General features: G+C 54.3%; 1 protein-coding gene across 1 annotated transcript in view; it reads left to right on the forward strand.

Annotated features, from left to right (window-relative positions):
* Nucleotides 1-20,685, forward strand: part of SDK2 (sidekick cell adhesion molecule 2) — a 266,728-nt gene that overhangs the window by 164,419 nt on the left and 81,624 nt on the right. Inside the window, exons 4-6 of the mRNA XM_007454389.1 lie at nucleotides 6,146-6,293; nucleotides 11,473-11,606; nucleotides 18,885-18,996. Coding sequence (XP_007454451.1) covers nucleotides 6,146-6,293; nucleotides 11,473-11,606; nucleotides 18,885-18,996 — 394 coding nt within the window. The remainder of the gene's footprint in view (nucleotides 1-6,145; nucleotides 6,294-11,472; nucleotides 11,607-18,884; nucleotides 18,997-20,685) is intronic.

A 20,685-nucleotide genomic window follows, 5' to 3' on the forward strand; every position in this document is an offset into this window, starting at 1 on the left:
GGAATGCCGTGCGGGAGAGGGAAGAGGTTTGTTCATGTGCCATTCCTTAAACTGGTGGTGGGTACATGAGTGTGCATGCTATTCTTCTTTGAACTATTCATATAATTATATTCGCTCTTTTTTGTGCGTGACATATTTTCATGATAAAAAATGTTTCAAAAATAAATAAAAGCAATAAATATATTCTGAAGTGGAATGCATAATTTACAAGACCTTTTAAGATACAACAAAAACATCAGGAATAATTTTAGGTCACGTCCAGCTGTGTCCCCAGGCCCATACTTCTTTGCTCTTGGGGGAATTTTTAGGAAAAGTTGGATCAGCGCTGCAAGGAACAACGTGGTATATTAACAAGCATGTATCTTGGAGAGTAAGTATAGTAGGTAAACCCTTACCTGTTTCCACCTCAGTGGGAGTGAGTTTTCCTAGGAGATCCTGGATCCCCAGCCCCATCAGTGTGCACTTCCCTCTAGCCTTTCTCCTGCACTGCCTGGCTGAGCAGACCTCTTCTTAGCACCAACCTTGCAGCTCGTGTTCAGGACATACGCGCCTGTGCGCTGGGCCCCCTGAGCAGAGGCAAGGGGCTCCCTGACCTAGGAGGCCCATTTGGCAAAGTGGAGTAGAGAGAATTGGGAGGGTTCTGGGGGCCTAAGAGCCGTAGGGAGGGGAGATTGTGGGATGGAAGCGTGAATGAGAGCATCAACTGCAAAACTTGGACAAGGCCAGCTGTGCCCACCCTTCATCTATCCATCCTGCCATATATACATACATACAATCATCCATCCCTCCATCCACCATGCCTCCCTCTCTCCATCTATCCACCCATCCATCCATCCATCTACCTACTCATCCAACTGTGCATGCATCCACATATACATACAATCATCCATCCCTCCATCCATCCATGCCTCCTTCTCTCCATCCATTCATCCATCCATCCATCCCTGCCCTCATCCAATTACCCATCTATCCATCCATCTCTTCATTCATCCATCCACTGAACAAACCCACCACCCTGCCCTATTGGCATTTTTAAATTTCCTCAAATTAGCACTTCTCTCCTACCTCCTAGCCTTCGCATACTCTCTTTCCTCTGGACTATTACCACGCCCACCCACCTCCACCACACACACACATGGCTAACACCTACCCTTTATTTATGTCTCTGCTTCAAAAAAGCCTCACCCCCACCTCCCAGTCTAAAGTAGGTTCCCTTCATGTCGCCTCTCATTAAAAAAAAAAACAAACCCTGGGGGCTTCCCTGGTGGCACAGTGGTTGCGAGTCCGCCTGCCGATGCAGGGGACACGGGTTCGTGCCCCGGTCCGGGAAGATCCCACATGTCGCAGAGCGGCTGGGCCCGTGAGCCATGGCCGCTGAGCCTGTGCGCCCGGAGCCTGGGGAGAAGCCACAACGGTGAGAGGCCCGCGTACCGCAAAAAAAAGCCTGTTCCTTCTTCCTAACACTTGTCACAATATGTCCCTGAATTTCATTGGGTTGGTTTTCTTATGCCTGTTCCCCTAACCAGACCATAAGCTCCACAAGGACAGGGACCGGGTCTTTCTTCAGCACCTTCCGCAGAGCCTGCCTGACCCATAGTAGGGACTCAATAAAGTCATTGCATGACGGCATTGGGTGAGTTGAGAGAGAACCTACTGTGTGCAGAGGATGGGGCCTGGTGTCTTATAAGGATTTGCTCATGAATATAATTGAATAGAACTGCCTCTTGAAGCTTTCAATGTAGTAGAAAGAGATAAAGAATGTGCATGAAGAATTTTAACGCAGGGGAGGAGGAAATGCAAAGGGAGAGCCAGGTTTGAACGCTGGCCGGCCCAGCCCTAACTGCGCACGTTGTACAAGCCACTCTATCTCCGTGAGCTTTAATTTCCTCACTGACGAAATGGAGCTAATAAAACCCGAGAGAGGAGGAAAAACACGATTACCATGAAATTGCTTTAAATTGTTCAAATATATCTTCAGAGCTGTGTGAAAAGTTTTTTAAATAGATAAAATGATTCTAAGAACTGAAATCAATGTGATTTATTGATGCAATTTTTTTTATAGACAGAGCCAAGTAACAGAAATTAGTAAACAACTTAAAAATATGTATTTAGGAAAGTTGAACTTTGTCGTGTCGTTAGGCGGATGAAATGAGACAAGCTGTGTGAAGTCCACCTAGAAAGAGACCTGACGTAGGGTCAGTGACTATTTGGGTGGCACGGGATAATCTTTGTTAAAGAGGTTGATGTTTAAACTGTGAAAAAGGTACAGCGTTCCAGTATTTTAATACTATAAATATTAGACAAAGTTTTTAGCACTTGACTATACTCTTCCTGTTTCTATGGTTACATAACAAATTACCCCCAAACATCATGGTGCACCACAGTCATTTATCATATGCTCACAGATTCTGTGAGTCTGGACCAAGCACGGTGGGAACAGCTGGTCTCTGCTCTTTGATGACTGAGGTCCCAACTAGAGGACCCAAAGGCTGGGGGCTGAAATGATCTGAGGGCTCACATGTTCACTCACATGTCCCATGTTGATGCAGGCCATCATCTGGGACCTCAGTTCCTCTGCACAAGAGCTGTTCCTTTGTCTGTGTGAGCTAGATTGAGCTTCCTTACAATATGGCAGCTGGATTCCAAGCAGCAGGGTCTGGAGAGCCAGGTGGAAGCCATATCCTTCTGATGGCCTAGCCTTGAAAGTCACATAGCATCACTTCCAGCATATTCTACAAGTATAGTCACAAAACCCCCAGACTCAAGGGGGAGGGGTCTTAGCCCCCACCTCTCAGTGGCAGGAGTATCAATCCCACTGTGAGAACATCATGTTGCCTGGGAGATAAATAGTAAGGTAGCCATCATTTTTTTTATTGGAGTATAGTTGATTTACAATGTTGTGTTAGTTTCAGGTGTACAGCAAAGTGATTCAGTTATACATACATACATACATATATATTCTTTATCAGATTCTTTTCCCTTACAGGTTATTACAGAACATTAAGTATAGTTCCCTGTGTTATACAGTAGGTCCGTGTTGTTTATCTATTTTATATATAGTAGTGTGTATAAATTCATCCCAAATCCCTAATTTATCTCTCCCCCCTTTCGTCTTTGGTATCCATAAGTTTGTTTTCTATGTCTGTGGGTCTATTTCTGTTTGTATATAAGTTCATTTGTATCATTTTTTTAAATGTAGACCATTCTTTTTTTTTTTTAATAAATTTTTTTTATTTATTTATTTAGGCTGCGTTGGGTCTTTGTCGCTGCGCGCGGGCTTTCTCTAGTTGTGGCGAGTGGGGCTACTCTTGGTTGTGGTGCGCGGGCTTCTCATTGCGGTGGCCTCTCTTGTTGTGGAGCACGGGCTCTAGGCTCACAGGCTTCAGTAGTTGTGGTGCACAGGCTTATTTGCTCCGTGGCATGTGGATTCTTCCCAGACCAGGGATCGAACCTGTGTCCCCTGCCATGGCAGGCAGATTCGTAACGACTGCACCACCAGGGAAGCCCAGGGAGATACTCTTCGTAACTCCAATTTACAGAAGAGGAAGTGAAAGCTCAGCGAGGTCAAACTTTTGCCCAAGGTCGTGCCTAATAAGTAACAGAAGTGGGATTTGAATTCAGGTCTCAGTGACTCCAAAGCCACCACCGTTACATTTACTGCTTTTGCCCAATCAGGACAAGGTTGCCAACGTCAGGTTTCATTTCTTGAGACACTTACTTGACTAGATCCTCCCGGGATGCTGTTGAATCGTGGTGCCCTGGTGAATCATGGCTTTTGCTCTGGTGGCGTTCCAGGCAGGGTCCCCCACACAAAGAAAGGCCCCGAGGTGAGAAGCGGGGTGTAAGTAATTCATTGTGGCGGGGGACGCAGGACGTGGTGTGGGCGATAGGACAAGAAAGGTTGGTTGGCGTCAAATTAGGGAGAGACCTTGAATCCAGGCAAGGGAATGTAGACTTTCCTGGGGCAATGAGGAGATACCAGAGGATCTGAGCAAGCCAGAAAAATTAATCAGGAGCAAGTGTGGGAGGTGGGGGAGGCGGGGTCCAGTGTAGGCGATGATGTAGGGGCGGAGTCCGCGCAGCCAAGTGATGGGGCGAGCACGTGGTGGGGGGGGGGGGCGGGGGGAAGAGGGGGGGCATAGAAATGAAGACGTGTGTGATGGATGGGCTGGGACTCAGTCCCCTTTGAGATGTCTAGGGGTGGGGGGGGGGGGGGGCTGGGAGAACAGAGGGGCCATAGTGTGGGAAAGGAAGCACCACGAAAGGCTCCAAGGATCTGAGCCCAGGTGCTCTGGGCAGGTACAGGTGGGGCAGCTATTAGCAGAGCTGTGAAAGCAAGAAGGGAGGCTTGGCAGGGAGGTAAGAATTACCCAGCATTTCCTGTGGCAAGTTGGGTGTTGGGTGTTGGAGCTCAGGGAGGAGCCAGGGCAGATGTGAGAGCCTTTGCAGAGAGACTGTGGCCAAAACCATCAGATCAGGCAAGGCCTCCAAGGGGGAACGTGGCCAAGAAGAGATTCAAGCCCAGGGCTTTGGAAAACGAGAGTGTAGGCCGGTGGTCCTCGAACTTCGGTGTGTGCAGCAGAATCCTCGGGAAGGTGAGTCAAGGACTCAGAGACCCAGGCACGTTGAAGCAGGGCTTTTCCGTGCCCTAGGGGACGAGGGAAGGGTGGGAGCAAATTTCTGGGCTTACCGTGTTCCCTAGGGATTCTGAGACCCACCAAAGTGTAAGAACCACTGGCTTCAGCCCAGCGGAACTTCTCGGCCTTGGCTCGTGTTGGAACACCCTGAACGGCTCTAGAAATACTGATGTCTGGACCCCAGCCACCCCAAAAGGTTCTTACCTCTGAGAATATTAAAGGGGGTTCTAAGGGGCAGTCAGGTTGGGGACTCCTGGCTGAAGGAGAGGAGGAAGAACAGTGGTCTTGGGGGGGTTAAGAAATAAATCAAAGCAGCAGGAGACCCATGTGGCTTAGCACGCGGCCCCCTTGATCCAGGAGGGAACAGGTGGGCAACGGGGACTCACAGCCAGTTTTCGGTGGTCTGAACCTTACTGCACGTGGGATTCTGATGGGAAGCCTACACCCCGTACCAGAGACGTCGGAAGTTTGGGGATGAAACCCCAGCATTAGGTGCTTTTAGCTCTTGACATGTTAACTCAGTGACACACAGCCAAGTCTGAGGGCAAACGATACATCTCACACTTGGATGTGGACACAGTTGACTGGGAGTCTTGTTAAAAGGCGGGTTCTGATTCAGCAGGTCTGGGGGGCGGGGCGGGCCTGAGGCTCTCCCTTTGTAGCAGGCGCCCAGGTGGTGCCCATGTGCTGGCCCACGGACCACCCTTTGGGTAGCAAGGAGGTGCATTCATTTTAAAGCATTCATTTGTGCTGTTGTGGTCATCAACACAAACACCCCTTCCCACACTCCACCCATCTCCAAGCCTCTGCTCTTAGAGTCAGAGCCCATCCAGATCCCAGCAGACAGGTGGGCAACCAGAACTTTCCCACCTGCATCTCCGCTGCTCCCCTCCAGGCTGACGGAACACCGGAGTTGGACCAACGGTCCCCTCTTTATCTGCCAAGGGGGTAGGCATTCTTTTAAAGGAGCAACGTGGTGTTTGTGTGCAACATCCAGGCAGCCTCACACACTTCACCCAAGGGCACGGGAAGCTGCTCCCCAGATGTGCCCTTCACCCCACACCTAAACCCCTGCCGCACTACAGGGCAGGAAAGGAGGGACAGCTCTGCCTGTCTCCAGACTCTGAGGTCCGAGTTCAAATCCTGCCTCCGCCCTGTTCCAGCCACGTGCCTTTGGACAAGTCAACGAGCCTGTTTCAGGAGTTTTTCCGTCGTAAACTGTTTGCAATAACGACCCGTGTCTCATGGTTGTTGGATGAATCCATTGCTTCAGGGACATATGGACATAAATGGATACAAACCCCAGAAGTACAAAGCAGAGCATGTCGTAGTGACGGATGGGGTGATGGGGCCACGTGAGGGAGCCCAAGCATGGTGGCCGTGCTCCACGATCATCCTGTCTGCCCCACAACTTCCTTCCGCTGCCACCACTCCCAGCCCGGGAGCCGGGCAGTCTCGGCTGCCAACCTCCGGCCCCTGACCCCTCCATGTGCCCTTCCCTCCCGCAGACATGGGGAGCTTTGAGGAGAGTCAGAAGCACCAGAGCGTCTCCCACGGAGAAGCGGCCGTCATCCGCGCCCCACGCATCGCCAGCTTCCCACGGCCGCAGGTGACCTGGTTCCGGGACGGCCGCAAGATCCCGCCCAGCAGCCGCATGTGAGCATCCTGCCCTTGGTGGGGGGTGGGAGGGGGGCTGGCCCCGGGAGAGGAAATGCGGGGCCACGTAGCGCCCCCAGATGCTGAGGACGGAGGGCCCTCCCTGCTCTGGGAGGGAGCCAGGTGGGGGACGTCCCCGATGAGGGAAGTCTGGTTTCCAGGCGCCTTTCTGGGAAAGTGCGGGAGGAGTCTTGGAACCATGACAGCCCCGTGGCCTCCCCGGGGAATCCCAGGCATTGAATCCACTCTCGGCTGGAGAATAATTCTGCCTCTAAGAGCCCTTAAAAAACCCGAACTGGCACAGACAGAGGCTCTGTCACCGTGGTTACAGGCCCAGGGTTCAGGGCACATGGGAGGGTGCTGGCACCTCCCCGGCAGGGTGTCTCCGCGGTGCGTGTGTGGCTGGGTGTCCACCGGTGTGCACGGCTGTGTGTGTTTGGGCTCCAGGGAGGAGGTGAGGCCAGGAGAGGCGGGAAGAGGCACACACGGTCCTTTCAGCGCTCACAAGGGCCCCTCTGTGCAGCCCGGAAGGGGGTTGTGGCAGCCTGGCTTGTGGGCAGAGTGACAGAGGCAGCGCCTCCGCAGAGGGCGAGGGGCAGAGCACGGGACGCAGCGGCCCTCCTGAGCCCCCTGGGGGAGCCAGCCCAGGCTGTCCTCTTTAGGACCCGCACTCTCCCCTACACTCTACTCCCAGGAGAGAAGAAAGACCACCCTGGTCCTCGTCCACTCGGGCCGCAGGTCCATTGTGGGTGGAGCCCATTCTGGTCTCTGTAGGAAGCAGAAGCCGAGACGGACAGTTCTTTCCTCTGGGGAACATGAGGTCCAGTGAGAGAAGCGTGATCTTAATAACATGATGATATCCTGGCAACGACAGTGGCTGTCGTTTATGGAGTGCCTGCTGTGTTCTCAGGCCTGGGCTAAGCACACCCCCCATCACCGTCTCCTCCAGGACAGACACGCACCTCCCAGGGAGAGATGCTCTGTCTCGTTCCCTTTTCCATCCCCAGGTCCACCTCAAGAAATATTTGTTGAATGAATGACCCTCACAACAATCTTACGAGGTGGCTGATTTTACCCCCATTTTATAGACGGTAAAGTGAAGGCCCCCAGAGTTTAACTGCTTTGCTAAATCTCACGCAGCTGGTTCCAGGCTCGCCCGCTCCAGAGTCAGGTCCTTAATTCTGCTTTATGTGGAAATTATATGAGAACAGGTACAAAGACATGGGAGCTAAAAAGGATAAAGTGATTGTACTTTTGGAGAATTGGTCCTGGTGATTCTCAACGTGGCTGCCCTCTGAGATGATCTGGGACCGTTTAAAATATTCTCATTTTCAGATTCTACCCTTCACACATTCTTATTTCATTGAAACGGGGTGTACCAAGGCCTTGGGATTTTTAAAAGCTTCCCCGTGATTCCAGCATGCAGCCTCAATTGAGAGCCAGTGTCTAGAATGTATCTGTTACCGACAGACACAATAGTGCTACGTAACAAGTGGTCGCAGTGGCCTGATGCAATAAGCCTGTATTTGTCATGTGAACCGGCAGATTGGTGAGCTTGGCCTGGCTCTTTCACTTGGCTGGGGCTGGCTGATGAGAATGCCTGGGTGACTCAATTCTGCCCCACGTGTCCCAGCCTCTAGCCAGTGGCCCCTAGCATCTCTTCCTGGCAGTCACAGAAGAAGCAAAACGCAAGCTTCTGCTAATATCCCATTGGTCAAAGCAAGTGACATGGTAGAACTCAGATCAAGAAGCCAGGAAATTGATTCTGCTCTTGAGGGAGAGGACTACAGAGTCACCTGGCGAAGGTGCTGCTACAGAGCAGGTGATGATTGGGTATACACACACGCACACCTTCCTGGTCGCGCCTACCCCCTCCCCACCTCCTCCAGTCGTACCGAACGCACGAGAGAACACTGTGGGGATTTCATCTCAGCAATTACAGCAGATTAATATTCATAACCCAGAGGAAAGGTCCCTGGAAACAAATTCTCTGGTGTCTGTTTGCGGGAGATACGCATCTGATGAGCGCTATCAGTCAGTGGGGTGCACAGGGTGCTGAAGGCTTGTGCTATCTACACAAGGCTTGTGCTATCTACAGAGGACCGCTCTCCCTCCCAGGGCAGAAGTGGAGATTAGTAACCCCTGGCCCGTTCCTTGAAAAGGAGACAAGATTCCCATCAAAGACACACGCTGGGGGCTTTGGGCAGCTTCTAGGGTGATTTATTTTATTCTTAATTAAATGATCAGTTGGGCTCCCGTGGAGCTGAGAAAAAAGGGCACACTTCATAGGAGTGGGAGATGGAAGGTGGGAGGGAGCTGGGCCCATCAAAGCAGCGGGAAAGACCTAGGAAGTTGAAACCAGAGGAGTGTGGCTGAAAAATATCACCAAGCCCCTGCCTGAGAGTAGAGCCCTGATGTCCACGCTCTGCAAGAATTCCAGCAGCTTCCTTCAATGCGGGTGCCTCTGGGGGCAGTAGGCCGGAAGCCCTCCTGACAGCCACAAATAGCCTTGTGCACTTTGGAGGTGAGGGGCAGGGTTGTTCTAGAACCATCTCTCAAGGGGAAGGTCTTTCTGCAGAAGGCTGCTAGCCCAGGGACCTTCCTTAGCCTCCTGCTGAGGACAGAGGGACAGCAGGTCAAGAGGCCACTGGCCCTTCCCCGGCTCTCTGCCTCCTGTTCACTCCGCACTGGGAGCTCGAACCCAGGCCCCGGGGTCCCGGACACAGTGCTTTCCTCTAGTTCCAGTCAAGGCCATGCTAGCTGCATCACAGACAGACCCCCAAATCCCAGGGGCTTAGCGCCAGAGAAGTTTATTTCCTGCCAACTGAAAGTCCCACCGAGGGCGAGGGATGGGAGGGGCACCCTCCTCCACAGCCAGGCTGGTGGGAGCTCCACCCTCATCCACACTGGGCTCCCAGTGGCCAACTGCCCACCTGGGTGCAGGGGGGCGGCTAGGAGGGGAGCCAGAAACAGAGGTAGATGGTGACCATCTCTGCCACCTGGATATGCCATCCCCCCCCGACCCAGGACAGGGTACCAACCACCGCACAATCCACACATTCCATGTTAAACCCAACAAATCGTTGTGCGGCCTGTCTGGTGCATGGTGGGACACTTTGCAGCATCCCTGACCACTACCCACTAGTTACTAGTACAGCCCCACAGCTGGGATAACCAAAACTTGTCCAGGCATTGCCAAATGTCCCCTGGAAGGTGAAGCCACCCCTGATTGAGAACCACTGACCTAGAAGGATCCATCATAATATAGACAAAATATAGGCAAAGGAGAGAAAGGGAGTGGGGAGAGTCTGTGAGGTCAATGAGAGAAGGAACTGGAGGTGGGGGGCCTTCTCTGGAGGCCAGAAGAGGAGTTCAGGACAGGCGGGTGTACTGGGGAGGGGGACCAGCCCATGCCCAGGGTGCCCACCTGCCAAAGATTTCATCTAGCTGGCTTCTACATCACCAGGGCAGCGGCTGGGGAAGCTGGAACCCAGGGGGTCCACGTGCCCTGCTACTTGTCATGAGCCCTGACCTTGGACTGTGTGCCTGGAGAGGGCTGAGTGAGAGGGAGGGGACAGCTTCAGGCCACCTGGAAACTAACAGAAGCAGCCACAGGAATTAGAATCAGCCTCAGCCTCAGGTCTGGAAGGGGTCTTCACCCGCATCTGCCTCCACCCCTTGCACAGATAAGGAGACTGAGGCCCAGCAAGAAGGAGGCTGTGAGCTCCTTAGAGGCAGGGGCCAGAGCTCCACCCCGGAGCTGCTCCCCTGCCCTGGCACAGCCCAGCCTCCGTTTCCCCAGCCCTCACCCACCCCCAATAAGCTCCATTAAAGGACCAGGGCCCCTGCAGGAGAGTCCCACTTGAGGACATGGTCACCATCCCTGTCCCATTGTGTCGATTTTAAAATATTTTAGCTGGCTCTGTCCTCACTCCCATCACCTCATTAGCTGGAGGTTAAAAGAGCTCTCCAGGGGAAAAGAAAACAAAAAAAAAGGACATCATTAGTGTTCCCAGGAATTGGGGCAGGAGGGCTTTGTCTTCCTGCTTCCTGGAGCTCGGCAGGCAGCATGAGACTCAGCACGCAAACCCCCAAAACCAGGAGGAGAGACCTCAGCACAGCCTGGCTGGGAGAGACCAGGCTGGAGAGGCATTCGTGGGGATGTTTATTTGAGAGCCCATTTAAAACTCTGTTACATTCACCTAATGGGAAAATTTGAAAAGAATTCAACTGGATTTGTCCTTGTTAAACGAACATTAAGGATGTTTAACAGCTGTCTTGGGCACATCACATTAAAATCCAGAGAGAGACTTGACAAATGGTTTTGTTTGTCATCAGGAGGATGGGTGAGAGGAGGTGCCTGGCAGAGCCAGGGTGGGCATTGCTCCTGCACCCACGTCCAGTGGGGTCCCCAAATTCCCACCTGCAAAAGCCCTGCACCTGGCTCGCGGACATGGGAGCCGAGGGGCTGCAGGATGGGATCCCAGCAGTGGGAACCAGGTTGGGAGCAAACAACCCATGTCTATACCCCACTACCCGGCCCGTCTCCTTTTTCCCTCTCCACCAGCCGCGATGGCCCCTCTTTTATTGATCAGATTTGGGGAGAAGTAAACAGATACCCTAAGAGGGGGATGGGGGAGATGTGAACCCCAGAAAGCTGTGTTACAGGCAGGCTGCAGCCTTTGAATCAACCCGAACAGATTCAGGATTAGGTTAAGGCAGTGATTCTAGAATGATCATGTTCATTTCTAAATTCATTCTCGTCTCTCATCATTCATTCATTCATTCATTCACTGATTCTGGTGAATGAATTTCTTTAGTTCTAGACACTCCTGGTGCAGAGGTAACCCCACACAGCCATCCATGCTGTGACACAGGAAAGGGTAGAATTCCAGGGGAGCTCTGGCCCCTAACCAAGCCTGGGGACGGGGAGTGGCAGAGAAGTGTCACCTGGACAGTTTCAGACCCCTGGGCATGTTCTGTATTGGGGCCTGATGCCCAGCGCTGGTGGAGTATTGGGATTCTCTGCAAACTAAACACGGCTGGAGTTCAGGCAGTAAGTGGTTCCAGGGGGTGGGCTGGAGAAGGGGGTCTTGGGGTGCCTGGCTTCACGTCCACTCGCATCCCCGGATGCTCAGGCTCAGCAGGCCCATCAGAGGCGTTCTCTTCCTCTTCCCAGAGCCATCACCCTGGAGAACACCCTTGTCATCCTGTCAACAGTGGCTCCCGACGCAGGCCGCTACTACGCGCAAGCTGTTAATGACAAGAACGGGGATAACAAGACCAGCCAGCCCATCACTCTCGCCGTGGAGAGTAAGTAAGCCGCAGGGCCTGGGACCAATGGTGGAGCTCGTCGTTAAATCTTGGGAATGGGGCTCCGGGGGGTCATTGGGAAGTTGGAATGGCGCTGGAGGGGGGAGGCTGGGAAAGGGCAGGGGAGGCGCCATCCCAAGGAGGAAGAGGCCCAGCTGGGGGTGGGAGTGGGAGGTGGAGGCCGGGAGGGAGCTGAATTCCGGACCCCATGCCCATGACGAGTCTGAGACCCTAGCAGGAGGAGGGGACACTTAGCTTGGCTGTTAGCTGGGCCCCTGGGAGCCCAGGGAGGACGTGGGATGTAGGAGAAAGTGTGTGCACTAGAGGATCACCACCACCCCTGGGGCTCAGGTGCTGGTGTGCTGAGCCCGCCAGGAGATGGGAAGCTCATTTTTAAAGAAATATACTGACTGCCTCTACTCAGCTGGCATGTAAAAAGCGCCACTTTTACTTGGAGCCAAGCCATCCTCACCGATGGGAACACTTGCTCTCTGCCCAGGCTCCCGCCTAAAAGTGCCCCTGTGTCCATCCCCAGAGACCACCCCGCACCCTGGAAGAGAGAGGCAAGTCTCTCCCCAGTGGCAGAGCACAGAGGACAGCAAATGGAAAGGGTGACTCCTTGGGTATCTTTTTTGGCAAAGAAGTATTTGTCCAGCCAAGTCTGAAGGCAGGTTGCCGATCGGTGATGGAGATGCTGGGGTGTCCCCCCTGGCCTGGTTCTCCCTGGCCCGCTCCATGCTCCATCCCTGGGATGGAGAGGTGGGGGGCGGGGCGGATCACAGAGTACGCGGGACAAGGCCAGAGCTTCCCGCAGCGGCCAAGCAGCCACACAGGCTGGGGGAGCCAGATGCTCACGTCCCTCCACATCTGCACAACTGCTGCTCCAAAAGCCAGCCTCATTTATCATCCGCGGTCCTGCTGGGACGCACCCACCAGCAGCAAGAGAAGGGTGTCCGCCAGCTCGGAACCTTCCCGTGTCCTTCCTCTGATCCCGGCCTCTGTCTTCAAGGGCCCAGAAAGCCCAGGACATTCCCCAGTCCCGACCTGCCCATTCCTGGGCCTCCTGAGCACCAGCAGAAGCCCCTCCCATACGTGCAGTGACCTCCTCCCCCCAGACCACATTCCTGTCTGCCCAGAAAGAAACCTGGGTGCAGGGAGTAGAGTTCCAGTCTGGATACCGGCCTATCAGGGTCACGGGTGTAACCTCTGACATTGACCTGGGCCAGGGTCTCAGTCTCGTCCCAGCAACCTGGGGCCTAGCCCATGACCTGGGGCTGCTGTTTCTATAGGAAAAGGAAGGTAACTGTCAGAGAGACGTCTGTCCCCATGTATTTTCCAGCGCTTAGAATACCTCGAGTCTAATGGAATTGAATCATTTGGTGGGAGGGATGCTCACGGTCCGAGTCAAGGCCAGGCATCTTCCTGGGTGACTCGGCTGACCCTGAGACCGTCCCCCAGCCCCCTCACCCGCCACCCTCCTCCTGGCGGGAACTGCACCAGCTGTTCTCCTGGCCAACTGGGCGGGCCCTTCACTCTCTGCTGCCTCCCCCAGCCCTCCGGCTGGCCCAAGAGAGGCAGGCAGGGTCCCTTGGGACCCCCATGCGTGCCCAAGCCTCGCCCACCGCACCCCCGTTGTCTGTTTCTCCCTCACCCCATCGCCCCCTGCCTCCTGCTCTCACGGTGATTTGTACTGGATTGAGAGCGAAATCAGCTGATTATCAGTTAATTTCTCCTCCCACCAGTGACTGCACTTCAAATCCCAGTTACTGTCACTGACAAAAATCCCGCAGCTGCCTGCCTGCCTGCTGGCCAGTTTCCTAGGAACAATTGCCACTCCGCCCACCACCGGCTGCCTCTCCCCTCATCTGTCTCGCCCAAGCCTCACCTCTCCCTCTGCTGTTCCCCCTCCCCGCTTCCTCCCTCCTCTGCTCAGGGCAGCTCAGCTTCTTAGCAGCCCTCAGGGGACATCCATGCTCTTCAGAAATGGAGGAGAGAGCAAAGACCAGGGACCCCCCCCCCCAGTTGCCTTCTGCCCAGGTGTCACCCAGGTGACCTCACACGGACTGTCACAGCTCTTGAAAAGTTCATACCTGGCTGCTGGTCCCACTGGGTGGCAATCAGAGCTGCACTGTCCAACAGAATTGTAATATGAGCCACATATGTAATGTAAAACTTGCCACTGGCCTCACTTTTTCAGAAGGAAAAAGAAACGGGTGAAATTAATCTTATTATATTTTATTTACCCAACATATCCAAAATATTAGCAGTTGAACATACAATCAATAGAGAAAATACTAATGAGATGCTTTACACTGGGTTTCTTTTTCCTACTAAGTCTTCAAAATCCGTGTGTATTTTGCACTTAAAGCGCATCTCAATTTGGATGCTGGATTTTCATCTGAAATACGTGATCTGTATTTAGATTTCATAAAATTTACAGCTGGAAAGGTGGGATCGTATGCCCAAGTTTTTCCACACATACTTAAAAGTGTTCTAATAACTGATTCGGGGATCCGCTTTTAATTAAATGTAAATTAGGTAAAATTAAATCCCATTGCATCAAAGGGGCACCAGTCACGTTTCAAGAGCTCGTAGCCACCTGTAGTTCTCGCCCCACCCCTGCCCATGTTGGACAGGATAGGTCTGCCCTGGGCCCGCGAGTGCCTGGAAGCCTGCCCAGCAGGAGCAGCTCACCTCCCTGCTCCCCACCCCCTTGACCCGTGGCCCCGTCACGTGGTCCCCGAGCCACAGTTTCCTCGCCTGTGGCAAAGCGTAGTTGGGAGGAGGATTCAATGAGATGACTCGGGGAGAATGGATCAGAGTGGGTGTCCCCCGTCGCGCCTGTTATCAAAATCATCCTGGGGCAGCGAGACCCAACTTTGCCCCCACGTGGGGAGCCCCTAAGCTTCCTCGTGCCCCAGGACCCCGTCCACATCGCGAGCTCATGCGGAAGATGCCCGTCCTTGCTCTGGTTTGCATGTGGTTTTCTTGCTTGATCTTCAGGGCCCCATTCACCCTGCTGTCCAGAGCACTGCCTGAGCATGGCCAGGCTGTCCCCATCCCCCTGGCTGGCCCTCCAGAGACCCTGAGTCAGTACAGGCCTCCCTGCAGAGAGCGCCTCCTAGAAAGGTGCGTTCTGCCGAGGGTGGGTCCACCGGAGCGGTCCCCCTCTGCCTCCACACCACACCAACAGCCTCCCTTTCCGTCGCCCCACGTGCTGGGCACCATCCGGCACTCTGGTGCTCCATTGTTACAGCAACCCTGGTGGCAGTCTGTCATTCCCCTCCACGAGTTACAGATGAGAAAGCGGGGGAAACAGGCCCAAGAGGTGAAGGAATTTACTTCCCGGCAACATTCGCTAATGATGCACAAACCCGAGAATGGAACCATGTTTCCCTGGCTGCCAAACTCACCTCATTAACAGCTCCCCAGACGTCCCAGAGGGAAACAGATCTCCCTTTTGGCCACTGCCGCCCCCTGAGAGGCACCTCGAGACTTTCCAGAAGTTACCCCACCCCAGTCTTTACCTCCTAGTCATGGCTGCCACCGGCTCCCCTGCTCTCTCCAGCCCCTGCCACTGGTGACCTCCTGGTTGCAAACCCACTTCCTGCATCCTGATTCTCCTTGACTGCTCAGGACGCTCAGCTCCACTGACCCCCCTCCCTGGCACCCCGTAACCTGAGCTTCCTCAGCCCTGCGTGTCTCCCCCAGTTCTCCCGTCTCCTGCTTCCTTCTCCCCTGACGTGAACAAGCCGATGCCTGGTTCTCTGCCCTTTGTGCCTCCCACTCCCCCACCCCTGGTCCCCGGGGTCCCCCTCGCCCCACCCTCCTGTTCTCTCCGGGCGCGTCATCCCCCGGGGCTCCTGCCTCGTGCTCCTGAATGTCCCCCCTTGAGTACCTTCATTCCGACATCCCACCGCCATCTCCACCCCAGGGTGACAAAATCCCAACCCATCTCCCTTCTTTGAAAACCTGTTCCTCTTGGGCTTAACTTTTCTCTGTGAAGGGGGCCCCATGTCCAGGCATCTTGTCCTCGTGTCTGTCGACCCCTCTGTGTAATGTGCCCACCTAGGGCCGACTTCCAGCCCATAGCCCAGCTTGTATGTTCTCAGTAATCTGACCCTGACCCAACTTCTCCCAGTCAGATCTACTCCCCGTAGCAGGGATGGAAAATGGGATTCACCTCATCGGCCAGCTCTGATCCATTGTTGGTGCTTTGTTAAGAAGGATTCTGAGGACACCTCTGGGCTCAGCCAAGAAAAGTACTGACCAATCAGGAGAGTGGGCTGGGGACGGGGCAGCATGTGGGCCAGGATCCATCACGTCTGCTCTGGGGCTCTCCCCTCTCATCCATCCCAGCGCTCTGAGGCCACCCCGGCATCGCGCCCACATTTACCTCTGGCTCCCCGCATTCACCTCACCTTCACTCACACAGCGCTTCTGTTCTGGAATGTTCTTCCTTCTGGCTTCTCTGAGTTCCACTCAAGTTCCCCCATCTCCTGTGAGTCCCCAGGGAGCACTTGAGGCTTTGCCCGATCTCCTGTAGCCCTGAACACGTGTGTCCTCCTTCCCTCGGTCAAGAGGCCCCTGAGAGTCCATGACTTCACCTCCTGGTAGCCTCTGGCTCCATCACTTGGTCCAGGCTGGGTTGGGGGTGGAGGGAAGAAGCAATGAAACATCCCCCCACCCAAGCACAGGCAGACGGATCCCCAGAGGAGGGACTGTCATCTATTGAGCACCTACTATGTGCCAGGGACTCTGCACTTACCCCAGAGCAGCTTAGCCGTGCCCCCCCCAGGACCCTCCTTCCAACACCCGTCATGTGCATCTTTAATCTCTTAGACGTCCCAGACTGCACGCCATGAGCACAGACCCCCTACCCATCTCGGCGGGGAATCCCTGGTGCCTGGTACGCAGTCTGGCACACACAGAGCCCTTACCCAGAAAAGATTTGTTGAGTCGGGAGCTGGTCCCACACAACCCTTGAGAGGCGATGATTTCTACCCCCTTTCTGCAGCTGAGAAAAACTGAGCCTCGGGGGGTGAGGTGACCAGCCAGAGTCACGCCCAGGATGCCTGGGGCAAAGTAAGATTTTGAGCCACGTCTTCCTGACCACCAGGCCCTCCTTCACTGCATCCGGGGCCCCTTCCCTCGTGCCTTGCAAGCAGCCACCTGGACCTGGGCAGGACAGGGTCCCTGGGTGGGTGTCAGTCACCCCTTTCACCTCCTAAAGCCAACAAGGCAGCCCTGAGGTGGGGGGGTAGCCCTCATATTTTTAAACTACGAGGGCTCTGTTTACCCATTGACGCCGTGGGGCTCTAACTGTCTGTCTTCTCCTCGTGTGCCGGTAATCTGGGCCTCCGTACCTGCGCACCCCGGCACGTAGTAAACAATGTGGAGCACACTTTTATGGATTCAGCTATATCAGCAGCTTTCAATCCAATCGCTCTTTATGGCACCTACATGAGGCTCTTATATTGTTGCAGTTATTTTGGTTTATATGCTTCCTTTCTTCCCCCCTTCATTTTAGTTTATTTTTTACATTTTATTCCCATTCTACCTGGGCCTTTCCCAGCAAGGCCTGGAGGCCCGGCAGGAAAACCCTTCCCGGGGCTGACTGGGGCGGATTGACTTCCCCAGAAAGCATGTCCTGTTGCTGTTGCCCGGGGGCTGTGTGTTTCATTATGGCCTGCCACCTCCAGAGCCTCCTGGTTAGGGGCCACCTGGATGGATTTGTTATGAGAGAAAGTCCTTGGTGGCTGTATTTCTGGGAGCCATAGAGCAGGTGTACAGAGAATATTGGAGTTTCTGCCAGTATTGGGCCTGCGCTGACCCACAAAGTTAAGAACCTGGCCACTTCTTAAAGAGCTCAAAAAATATAAAAAAGGAAATGCTCCTGCCTCTGTTAGGAGAGTTTGGGGTGTTGTTTTGCTTTAATAAAGCCCAGTCATGATAAGTTCTCTTTCATTTTAATCGTCAACCCTGGAAGTTATACGATAGCTCCAGTCCCATGCGTTCATTCACCTAACAGATGTATTTGAGCACCTACTATGTGCTGTGTGGCATGGTTCTGGAAGTGGGGGGGAACAGGACTGTCTTGACTCAGGCTGCCGTAACAGAATACCACAGACAGTGGGGCTCAAACACAGACATTTACTTGTCATAGTTCTGGAAGTCCAAGATGAAAGTACCAACATGGTTGGTTTTGGCTGAAGGCTCTCTTCCCTGGCTTGCAGATGGCTGCCTTCTTACTGTGTCCTCACATGGCAGAGAGAGAGCTCTGGGGCCTCTTCCTCATCTTACCAAGGCACTAACCCTGTTGGATTAGGGCCCCACCCTTATGACCTTATTTAACCCAATTACCTCTTAAAGACCCCACCCCAAACACAGGGAAGTTAGGGCTTCAACATATGAATGGGGGTGGGGGTGGGGACAATTCAGTCCAAAGCAAAAACAAATGAGGTTCCTGCCTCATAGAATGTATTAATTTCCTAAGGGCCACAAACTGGGTGACCTATCACAGCAGAAATTTACTCTCGCACAGAAGTCTGAAATCAAGGTGTCGGCATGCCCATGCTCTCTCTGACAGGTGTAAGGGAGGATCCTTTCCTGCCTCTCCAAGCCTTTGGCAGTTGCGGGCGATCCTTGATGTTCCTTGGCTTATAATTCATTACTGCAATCTCTGCCTCTGTCTTCACCTGGCCTTCTCCCCTGTGGGTCTGTGTCTAAATTTCCCTCTTCTTATAAGGACACATCATATTGGACTTCGGGCCCACCCTGATGCAGTAGGACTGCATCTTAACTTGATTGCACTTGCAAAGACCCTATTTTCAAATAAGGTGACATTCACAGCTGCCATGGACTTGAATTTGGGGGACAGTCTTCAGCCAACTGCAGGGAGTTTGCATTCTGGTAGAAGAGGTGGCAAATGAAGCAATAAAGCCAACAAGATAAATGCAGGTGGAGGGAAGGGTTTTGAAGGCAAAAAACCAGGACAGGGGGATGGGGACGAGACAGTGGCTGCATTACCGGAGGAGCAGGAGAGGTCTTGAGGTCTCCAGTGCACTCTCCCTGGACACTGTGTGGAGACCCATCAGCAGAGGAGGTGGAAGGGACCCCGGGGTCAGTGTCTGGAGGTTCGGCTCTGGGGCTGCTGGGGCGTCTGCCCCATGGCCACCTGCCCCCGCTCCGTGAGGACAGAGGTCTCCCGTGGCATCCCTCTGATGGGGGGTGGGATTTCCGGCCTCTGTTCCCAGCTGACACCTGTCCTCTCTCCAGATGTAGGGGGCCCCGCAGACCCCATCGCTCCAACCATCATCATTCCTCCCAAGAACACCAGCGTGGTGGCCGGGACCTCGGAGGTGACCATGGAGTGCGTGGCCAATGCCAGGTGGGCAGTGCCCCTCCCCCACTTTAACTCCAGCGAGCGCTCCTGACCTGTGGGCTCGGAGACCAGTCGGAATTCAGACAGGCCCAGAAGTGTCACGTGAGGACCCATGAAAGAAGATGGGGTATTTAGCCTAGAGGAGGGGTGATAGGTGGGCCGTCAGAGAGCCATCGGATGCAAGCAGGGCCCACCCGAGAGGAGAGCCCACGCCTCGAGGCGTGGCAGCAGTTACGGGCCAGCAGATCCCAGCCCGGGATATTTGGGGCTGGTGGGGGATCCACTCATACTTCCAACGTTCAGAGCAGCCTGGAGATGGGTGGCTCACCTCTGCCAGCAGTGCCCTCCTCGTGTGCAGGCATGGGCAAGAGGAAAGCTGTGCTAGGAGACAGGTCATGTGATGGACTTTGCAGGAGGGTAGGCCTGGGGTCAGGTGCAAATGCGGCCCCTTCTCAGCCGTGTACGACCCTCACTTCTCTCCCTTGGTCGTGTGTGGGCACTGTGCTACGTGCCCTCCCACAAAACCTCCTTTCTTCCAACAGCTACCCACGTAGGTGTCACTACTCTGAAGCCCAGAGAGGGCAAGCAACCTACCCAAGGTCACCCAGCTGACCGATAGCAGAGTTGCAGTACAACAAGCCACCACCCCTCGGGCCCATGCTCACTGCCAGGCTCTGGGCCTTAGTGTCCTCAGCTATAAAATGGGAAATGATGCAGCACCTACCTCGGCAGTGAGGCATGCAGGTAGAATGCTGGAGCCAGCCCGACCTGACACCTCCTAAGTGCTCCAGAAAGATGATCCAATGTGATGGAGTGGGCAGTTAGACCAGTGACCCCAAGGTCACCCCCAGCTGAAGGTTCCCGGACAGCATGTCTCTGTAGCAGTGCTTCTAAAAGTACGCTTCTCAGGGACTTCCCTGGTGATCCAGTGGTAAAGAATCCGCCTTCCAGGGCAGGGGACACAGGTTCGATCCCTGGTCGGGGAACTAAGATTCCCACATGCCGTGGGGCAACTAAGCTCGTGTACCACAACTACTGAGCACGCGCGCCACAACTAGAGAGAGAAAACCTGCATGCCACAACTAGAGAGAAGCCGGCGTGCCACAACGAAAGAGCCCACGTGCCGCAACTAAGACCCAACGCAGCCAAAAAAAATGTTTAATACATAAAAGTACATTTCTCAGAACCCAAGTTTCTCACAAGTAGGGGAAAGGCCGCCAGGATGCAACAGAGCACGTCAAGGGAGCAGAGAAGAACCTACATAACACCATTCAGGCCAGGCTGCCCAAACTCACTCGACCACGAAACCCCTTTTTCATGGGACCCCTCTGAGACCCCGGGGAACTAGCACGGACCCCACTTTGGCAGATCCGCCCTTAGGGATCCATCAGATGCTAAACAGGAGAGCCGGGCCAACCCCAGCTCAGGGGTCCTCGGGGAGCCGGGATTAGTGATGGAGGAAAGGGGGCCCAGCTCACACCCTCAGCCCCCTCTCAAAGTTGGGGGTGCGTGGGCCTCCCTGGTGGCGCAGTGGTTGAGAGTCCGCCTGCCGATGCAGGGGATACAGGTTCGTGCCCCGGTCTGGGAGGATCCCACATGCCGCGTAGCGGCTGGGCCCGTGAGCCGCGTAGCGGCTGGGCCTGTGAGCCGTGGCCGCTGAGCTTGCGCGTCCGGCAACGGGAAAGGCCACGACAG

Source organism: Lipotes vexillifer, unplaced genomic scaffold, assembly GCF_000442215.2.
Source record: "Lipotes vexillifer unplaced genomic scaffold, Lipotes_vexillifer_v1.1 scaffold518, whole genome shotgun sequence".
Lineage (NCBI taxonomy): Eukaryota > Metazoa > Chordata > Mammalia > Artiodactyla > Lipotidae > Lipotes > Lipotes vexillifer.